Source organism: Mesoplodon bidens (genome assembly GCF_964165515.1).
Source record: "Mesoplodon bidens genome assembly, chromosome: 13".
Lineage (NCBI taxonomy): Eukaryota > Metazoa > Chordata > Mammalia > Artiodactyla > Ziphiidae > Mesoplodon > Mesoplodon bidens.
The window spans coordinates 42,153,360-42,162,980 of NC_138169.1; the positions used below are offsets into that span (position 1 = coordinate 42,153,360).

Sequence of the window (9,621 nt, forward strand, 5' to 3'; positions counted from 1 at the left end):
CTCCGTCCTTGTTGCTTCTACTTCCTCCTACCCACTCCCATAGTTACCACCTCAGTCCAGGCTCTTAGGTGATGAGCAGAATGTCTACTCAATCTTTGGCTTGGAACTGAATCAGCTAAGCTCCACATTGACCTTAGTGACCTGTCTCCCTGCCTCTTTATCATGTCATCCTACTTCATTTTTCTACATATCCCCTTTTGATAGTTTAATAATTAGTTCCAGGTGTTTAGGAAACTTATCTTGTCCACTGCTGACAAATGAACCCCATGCCTAGATGGATCATACCCTTTTTTATTCATGCCAGTAAATATTTATTGAATGAACGTTTCCTCAAAATTCAGCCTAGCCTCATCTCCTCCATGAAACTTTTCATGACCTCCCCTTCCCAGCTCTGAATCATGTATATACCTTTCCCCTGTGTTCCAATAACACTTAGACCAGAACTCTAACAAAATGCTTACAAAAGGGCATTCTAATTATATTTACTTGTCCGTCTGCCACCCCTGTCCTAAGAACCTGAGGGTGGGCATGTCCTGTCCCATGTGACTTTGCATCCCCATTCCAAGTGCCTCTCACAGACTGAAGTACATGTTTGTTGAGTCATTTGTTAAGTAAGTGAATATTTAAATAAATGAGTTACAGAAATAACCATGAGCTACAATCATATGTACAAGCTTTGGCTACTAGGATAGCCAAAGAGTAAAAAATCATCATCACCTAAATGAGTTTTTGATCAATTTGGCTGTCTATGAAATTGTGTTGAATATAGACAATATTTTCAATAGAAGAAACACAGATGTTTGGATTGACATCTGTTTTGACTCAGGACAAGAATAGGCTTGGGACCCTGAGTGTAATCAATGCTCTGGATCACTGTAAACTGAGGGCCTTTAAACCAGGGTTGTGTACGAGCCATTCACAGACCCTCAGGCTCCAGAGTGCCCCCGGAATTCACCTGCACAAGGAAGTAAGGAGTAAGGAGGGACTTGCTGAGAGCTGCATGGTACCCTGAGAATGGTGTAGTTGACTAAAATGACACAGACTTGACTAAATGTCCACAGTTTACTAGAGCTAGGGTTTCTGACTTTTGTCTTCTTCTACTTGGTTCCTGCAATTGACTGTTGATTTGGCTGGACCAGCTCAGTAACCAGAGGCATGATCTTCCAAGACAGAATCTCAAGGACCAGCATATGATTGTACTTGTGTGAAAGCTGCTCTTCCTTCCTTCCTTCCTTTTTCTAACTTTCCCTTCCTCCCTTCCAACCTCTCTTTCTTGTGATCCTCCATTTGTTGAGTGTCTGATATGTTTTGGACTCGGAATTTGGTCTTGTAGAGAAAACAGTATGAGTATTTGCCCCCAAGAAACATGTGATATGGTTGGAGAACTAATTAAGTACACATAATAATAACTCAAAGGAGTGTGAGATGTGTGTCATCAGAGTAGTTCTGAAGAGCTATCATTCAGTTTACAGAAGAAAAAGGCATATGGTGGGCACTGGGAATATAATGATAAATAAGATACAATCCCTTACCACCATTTTAGTTTCTTGCATATTGAGAAAGACTAGCATACAAGTATATCATTATAAAATTAGCAGTATTAAAAACAGTGCTCTAGAAGGACAGATGAATGGCATCTTACTCAGCTGGGGATTCAGAGATGTCTTCCTAAAGGGATGACTCCTGAGCAAATCCATGGTTGATTTAACTTAGTTATCAAGTAGCACTTAATATGTACCAAACATTGTTCTAGACACTGCTCATATATTAGCTCATTTAATCCTCACAACAATCCTATAAAGTAGGCGCTATTCTCACTTCCATTTTGTCAATAAGAAAACTGAGACACAGAGAAATTAAGTAACTTGTTCAAGGTTACATAGCTTATATGTGTTAGAGCTTGGATTCAAGTGTAGGTAGTTCAGTTCTTGAGTCTGGTGACTATGCTACGCACATTCCAGCATTCAAAAATACATGAATAAAATTCAAAGGCAAACAATAATCTGGCAAAATATTTTCATCACACGACAGTGCTAATGCTATAAAAATTTTTTCAGATTACTTTTCAAAAGTTAAACACTCCAGTAGAAAAATGGGAAAGGAACACTAAAATTCTCCAAAGGAGTGATAAATGATTACTGAATATGTGGAAATATTTAAACTCACTAAAAAGAAACACAAAATAAAACAAGATCTCTGTATTACCTACTAAATCGGAAAGTTTCATTTAATTATTGCTATAGCCTTTCTGAGAAAAATTTGGCAATTTGCATTAAAAGCCGTAAAGTGTTGCTTGCATATTTTTGATTCAACAAATACACCTTCAAAAATTTATATAAAGGAAATTTAAGTGTATGTTTGAACAATTTCATCAGTAAGGATAATATTTATCATAGTATCATTTATAACTATGTAAAATTGGAAATAATGTAAATATCCAACAATAGGGGATCGATTAAATAAGTCATAGTGCTTCCACACAATCGACTTCTATGTAGCCATCAAAATGTAACACTGAAGCATAATATTAAGTGATATAGGAAGTTATTCATGATTTACAATTAAGTAAAAACAATCAAGTTATAATATATACAGCATATTTCAACTTTTATAGAAACTATATTTAAGTGTAGAAAAAAATGTCAGTATTGTTCATCCAATGGGAGTTTTTTATGTTATTCATTTTGCTTATCTGAATTTCCTAATTAAAATATATTGCTGGGACTTCCCTGGTGGCACAGTGGATAATACTCCACACTCCCAACGCAGCGGGCCCAGGTTCGATCCCTGGTCAGGGAACTAGATCCCACGTGCATGCTGCAGCTAGGAGTTTGCATGCCACAACTAAGGAGCCCACCTACCACAAGTAAGACCCAGTACAACAAAATAAATAAATAAATATTGAAAAAAACCAAATTAAATATATTGCTTTTAATATAAGGGGGAAATGAGCGAACAATTCCATTTTTGAGGTGAGTTTTTTTTTTATGGAGATTTTTTTCTTTATTGAGAAACTTAAGACTTGGGTACATCAAATAAAACCAGTTTCTGGGGGGGAAAAATCAAAACTCACAATAGAAAAAAAAAAGTTAACACTGTTTGGGCCATATGAGAACCCAGAGAATATATTCTTTTAATTGAAAAATTCTAGGTGCTTCATAATTGACCTTTTGATACAAAATGACCTATTAAATTTGCAATTTGTGGTTCTTGGTGTTGAGGTCCATAGGACAAGCTAGGACGTCTTCAAACCTTGAGCTGAATTCCATGAGGGTTTATTTGGCTTTTGAATTGGTTTGTCCTTGTCTAAGAGTAGCAGCAGCAACAGCGCCCACCTTCTGGGCAGCCTCTTTCTTGGCATGATGAGCCTGCAGGACTGCCACAGCTTCATCCACCTTGGAGCGGAGAGACTCGGGGGACCCCAGCATGTGCAGCAGCTCTGAGTTGTCAATCTCCAGCAGCATCCCCGTAATCTTCCCAGCCAGGTTTGAGTGCATCGTCTGGATGAGCGGGAACAAACGTTCACCCAGCATCTGTGTCTGTTCCTGCGGGGGTGCTGTGGCCAGCATGGAGGCGGTCAGTGGCTCCTGCCCCTGCACGTGGACCGCAGGCTGGGGTGCTTGCAGGGGCTGGATGGCAGGGTGAGGGCTGTGGACACTGGAGGCGTACTTGTAAGGTGCAACAGCCCGAGGAGCAGCGGCAGCAACAGCGGCACGAGGCGCTAGGCTCTGCACAGCTGTGGGAACACCTCCAGACTGGCAGCTGTCAGTCAGCCCTTGCTGGGTGGCACCAACCCCACCAAAGTCCATAGCCAAGCGGTCCGGGCACTCAGACCCGACTCTCTGAGCGGTAGTAGGGAGGCCACGAGAGGCCGGAGCATTACCAGTTGGAGCCAGATGGCAAAGAGCTGGACGAGGCCCAGACTGGCGTATAGCACTTGGCATTCCTTGGAAGCCTTGAGGTCTCCCACCTTGCTGCCAGCGTGGATTAGGCCTCATCTGTGCTAACTGGTTAGGTGTGTAATATGGAGGTCTTCCCTGAGCCTGTGGAACTGCTGGCACAAAGTAGCCCCCAGCTGCAGGCTGGAACTGATTTAAGATGGCATTGGCGGGCAGCGCTCTCATCCCGGCCACCCGCTGCATATACTGGTTGGTCAGGTGAGCCTTTCTCTCTTCTTTTCTCTGGGCCAGGGCAACATACAGTGGCTTGGAACCCACGATGCGTCCGTTCATCTCCGTGACTGCTTTGGTTGCCTCTTCAGGGGATGAGAAGCAGACAAAGCCAAACCCTTTGCTTCTCCCATCCTCCAGCATCACCTTAGCACTGGTGATTGATCCAAAAGGAGAAAACTCTTTCCTTAACTTCTCATCATCAATGGTGTCATCCAAGTTCTTAATGTAGAGGTTCACCCCCTGATACCGACTAATTCTCTCCTGTTTCAGCTGTTCAAATTTTCGCTTTAACTCGGCCTGCCGCTCCACTTTCTTCTGTGCACGGCCGACGAAAATGACTTTCCCACTGATTTCTTTTCCATTCATCTCCTCCACGGCCTTATTGGCATCCTCATGTTTTTCGTAACTCACAAAGCCAAAGCCTTTGGATTTCCCACTGGGATCTCTCATCACCTTGACACTTAGAGTCTTACCAAACTGGCTGAATAGCTCTTTCAGACTCTCATCATCCACCTCTTCCCTGAAGTTTTTGATATAAACATTGGTAAATTCCTTAGCTTTGGCTCCAAGCTCAGCTTCCCGCTCTTTTCGAGACTTGCATCTGCCCACAAACACTTTGCGGTCATTGAGGAGCATGCCATTCATCTTCTCGATGGCCTTGTTGGCAGCCTCCTGGGTCTCGAAGTGGACAAAGGCATAACCCTTAGAGCCGTTCTCATCACACACCACCTTGCAGGACAGAATGTTTCCAAAAGCAGAAAAAGTATCATAAAGTGCCTTGTTATCTATAGATTTGTCCAGGTTCTTGATGAAGACATTTCCCACGCCAGATTTTCTCAAAGAGGGATCCCTCTGAGACCACATGATTCGGATTGGCTTTCCCTTAATCACATCAAAGTTCATGGTATCCAAGGCCCGCTCAGCGTCAGCCGGCTGCTGGAAGTTGACGTAGGCATAACCCAGGGAGCGGCGGGTGATCATGTCGCGGCAGACCCGGATGGACAGCACAGGCCCCGCAGGACTGAACTTTTCGTACAGCATGGCCTCGGTGACGTCCGAGTGCAGGTCACCCACGTACAGGGAGGCCATGGGGTAGCTGCTGGCCGCAGCGTTCATCTCCCCAGCCCCCAGTACCCCGAGCCCCGCCAGGAGGACTTCTTAGGGGGGGCCACACAGGACAAAAGGGGCTCCGCTCCGAGCCGCGGCCCACAGGTGGCAGTGAAGCTCAGAGAAGCTGGAGTCGGCTCCGAGGGCCGGAGAGGAGTGCGGGGACGGCTCGGACGAGACTGCCCAACCATAGACAAAAGGCCCTCAAAAACAATATGGCCCTCCCTGGCAGTTTGTTAATTTTCAGCTGTCCTGGTCTGGAAGCTCCCAATTTCAAAAAATGAAAACAATGAAAACGGGGACTGTCCTCCAAATTACAAAAATTCTTCCCGAGGCAACCCAGTGGTGCCCACGGCGGCCTCCGGAACGTGCGTTTCTCTATAAATATAGGCCTCGGGCTCCCGGCGGTTTAAGATTACAGCAGCCCGGGGAAGAGGGAAACCAAACATTTGTCGGTGCCGACTCGGCAAGCCCAGCGCGGCCGGAGCGCGCAACCGCCTCCCACGCCGGGCCGGCGAAGGGCAACGCGGACACGTTGAGCGCGGAGGCCGGCGCGCGGGGGACAAGGGCGGCGGGCGCGGGGCTGCCACGCGGCGCGGCGCTGCCACGCGGCGCGGCCGAGCGGCGGGCTGAGGCGCGTGGACGCGGGTGCGCGAGCGGCTCACCACCGGACCGACGGACGGGGACCGACGAACGCCCAGGTGCGGCGGCGGCGGCGTCGGGCAGGCCGGAAGCGTGCAAAAGTGACTTCCCCGCGGGTTCTCCAAGGAGGATTCGCTCTTTTTTCTTTCTTTCTTTTTTCAAGATTTTAAAGCGTTTTCGGTTTTTTTTTTTTTTTTTTATCTTTTTCTTTTTTTCCCTTCAGGCTGCTAGGCCCGAAAGCGGCGGAGGCTGCGGCGACCCGGGGCGGAGAGAGCTGAGGTGAGTTATTTATTTGATGAAAGTAGGGAAGACATCTAGGCAGAGAAAATAGTCTGAACAGAATGGCTTGGTGTGTGTGCCCGTGATGTGTGAGAAAGAAATGCATTTTTTTTTCAGAAAAAGTGAGAGAGATAGCAGTGGCCTTGTGTGCCATGCTAAGAAGCATGGCTCAGTTCTGAAGATAATGAGCCATTGATAGGTGTTGAGCAAAAAAGTGGAGGGCAATGGCGAAGGCTCTATTCCAGAACAAGCACTCTGCAGGCAGAGTGCTGAGGGAAAGCTTTGTAGGGAGCCCAGGGGTAAGGCTTTGGCATGGTGATGGAAGAGATGGCGAAACCTGATGAGGGTCAACAATAATAACATGGCAGAAACAAGGCACTTGGAGAAACAAAACGATTAGGAGGTAATTTAGGTAGTTTAGGAGGTGAACTCATCAAGTGAACGACTGGGGTGACAGCCTCAACCTATGCTTAGATTTCTGCCAAAGGTGGGTGGTGGTATCTTCACTGAGAGTTATAACACAGAAGGAAGAATAGGATTGCTTGGGAGAGATGATGTGTTCCGGTCTAGAGACACTGAACTTGAGGTTCCTCTCACACTAAAGATGATGAATTGAACAGTTCAGAACAAGAAGAGGTATTGCCAACATGGGTGATCATATAAGGTTTCATTTGGGAGATGAAGAAAGGGAGATAAGAAAGAAAATATGGAATGAGCAGAATTGCTACAGGTCTAGACGTTAAAGGCAAAAACAGAGGCACGGGATCTGAAGAGAGTCCAGATTGGCTGAATATAACTTGTGAGGGAGAGGAGTTGAAGATAAATCTGGAAATTTTACAGCCAAACTAAAAAAAGTCTTTTAATGCTGGGCTTTTATGGTTTTTAAAAAAACATTTGTGTGTGTGTGTTGTTTTGTTTAATGCTGCAGGAAATAAAGCTCTTTTGAGGCTTTTTGGACCACAGAGTTACACAATAGAAGTACTGCTGACTACACTGGCAGTAGTGTTCAACAAAATAAAAGTATTTATAGCCATCATTTTAAAAACACCTACTGTTTTAACACATTAAACACCATGAATCAGGCATTAGCTTCATTTATGATTCACAGCAATTCTGTGAGGAAGGCATTATGACCCTCATTTTACAGATGTGGAAACCGAAGGACAGAGAGGTTAATAAATTTGCCCAGAGTCACACAGCTAGCAAGTGGCAGAGGCTGGTTTCAAACTCAGGTCAGTTAGACTTCAGAGTTCACAGAAGTGACTGGTGGCAACTAGGAAATGTAAGATGTAAAGATGTAAAGATTAAAGGAAGAACCCAGGAACTGGGAACAGCTAGTCCAAATCTCAGGTGGATCAAGCTGCTTGTGGTCAAAGACTAGAAAGGAGACCAGAGTGGTGGCAGTAGCCAGGGCAAGGAAATAAGGTTATAGCGGAAGGCGGGGCTGGACCCTGTAGGACCCACAACTGGATAATGGCTTTGGGTTTGACAACAGGAATCCACTAGCAGGTCTTGAATAGGTGACATGTCTGTGCGATATGATCTGACTCATGATTTTGAAAGATCACTATTAGGAATTTTTTAGACAAGTAAGGGTAGGGTACAAGGAGGGAATTCTATGAAAAGGTATAGCACATGGAAAGGAACAGCACTGAAAAGAATTTTTTTTTAATTTATTTTATTTTTGGCTGCGTTGGGTCTTCGTTGCTGCACGTGGGATTTCTCTAGTTGTGGCGAGCAGGGGCTGCTCTTCGTTGCGGTGCCTCTCACTGCAGTCGCTTCTCCTGTTGCAGAGCACTGGCTCCAGGCACATGCGCTTCAGCAGTTGTGGCACGTGGGCTCAGTTGTGGCTCGTGGGCTCTAGCGCGCAGGCTCAGTAGTTGTGGCACACGGGCCCAGCCACTCCGTGGCATGTGGGATGTTCCAGGACCAGGGCTCGAACCCGTGTCCCCTGCATTGGCAGGCAGACTCTCAACTACTGCGCCACCAGGGAAGCCCTGAATAGAATTTTGTGCAGTTAGAATAAAAGGTTCATGTAGAGGGAGATAATGATGAGGCTGGTAATCAGGGTCTTGCAAGGTCTTGGCTAAGAATTTTGAACTTTACTCAGTGGTGGGAACTGAAGAATTTTCAGCAGAGCAATGACATGATGAAATTTGCACTCTAGAGCCCATCCCCCTCCAACAGCTATGTAGAGAATAGAGGAGCCAACTGGGGGCTGAGAGACCAGTAGGCCAGACAGGAAGTGATGGGAGACTGAGAAGGCAGGGGCAACAAAGAGGTCCAGAGGGAGAGTATTTGAGAGAGATTAGGATGGGGAGATCTTCAAGATGTCTGCAGTGGATATAAGGAGGAATTAAGGGTGAGCCCTGGCTTTCTGGTACAACTGACTAAGTTGATGATAGTGATTGAGAAAATATGAAGCAGATTTTCAACAAAAGATGGTGAGTCCAGTTTGGACACAGTGACTGATTTATTTAGTGGTATCCAGGTGGAGATGTTCTGGAGATAGGTGGAAATAAGGGTCAAGAGTTCAGCAGAGGGCTTCCCTGGTGGCGCAGTGGTTGAGAGTCCGCCTGCCGATGCAGGGGACATGGGTTCGTGCCCCGGTCCGGGAGGATCCCACATGCCGTGGAGCAGCTGGGCCCATGAGCCATGGCCGCTGAGCCTGCGCGTCCGGAGCCTGTGCTCCGCGGCGGGAGAGGCCACAACAGTGGGAGGCCCGCGTACCACAAAAAGAAAAAAAAAAAAAAAAGAAAAAGAAAAAAAGAGTTCAGCAGAGTTGTAGATCAGAGATGAAGATGTGGGCGTTATTGATATACAGGTGGTAACCTGTGGCCATGGGTGTGGAGGTCATCCAGGGGCAGTGTGAGAAGATCCAGGTTACTGAAGGGCACATCCTTGGGGACAGACTGACATTTTTGGGTCAAACAGAGAAAGAACTGTGAAGTAGATTGAGGACTGTCAGAGACGTAGTAGTAAAGTGAAAAGATAATGGTCAAGTAAAATAAAACAAGAATATGAATTAGCTGGAGCAATTTAGTAGTAAGCAGAAAGCTTAACAGAAGTTTCACGGAGTTGCAGATAGAGTTCATAGACTGAACTTTCTGAATGCTTTACTGGGAAGAGAAGTAGAAATATGGAATGGAGGCTAGAAGGAATACAGAATCCAGGAAAGAGGTTTTTCAAAGAAACCGAAATGGTTAAGTGTGATTTTATGATTTTAAGTTAGAGCTAACATAGAGGAAAGGACTGAATATATTGGAGGGAGGTGATTGAAGAGTACAAGTCCTCTAGAAGGAGGGGAGGCTGGGTGGCCAGCCACAGGCAGAGAGACAGGGCATGGTACTTCTCCAATCTTCTCTCTCCCTTGAGCAACTTCCTTTATGCACTAATCTTTGGTCAGCTGGCACCAATTCTT

At 45.7% G+C, this 9,621-nt stretch overlaps 1 protein-coding gene across 1 annotated transcript; it reads right to left on the reverse strand.

Moving 5' to 3' along the window:
* Positions 1 to 3,275: 3,275 nt before the first annotated feature.
* On the reverse strand, positions 3,276 to 5,492 carry LOC308626727 (polyadenylate-binding protein 4-like; the record flags this gene model as incomplete). Its single annotated transcript, XM_081252131.1, has 1 exon — positions 3,276 to 5,492. The coding sequence occupies exon 1, from the start codon at positions 5,286 to 5,288 to the stop codon at positions 3,276 to 3,278; it is 2,013 nt and encodes a 670-aa protein (XP_081108257.1). The 5' UTR covers positions 5,289 to 5,492.
* Between the last annotated feature and the right edge of the window lie 4,129 nt (positions 5,493 to 9,621).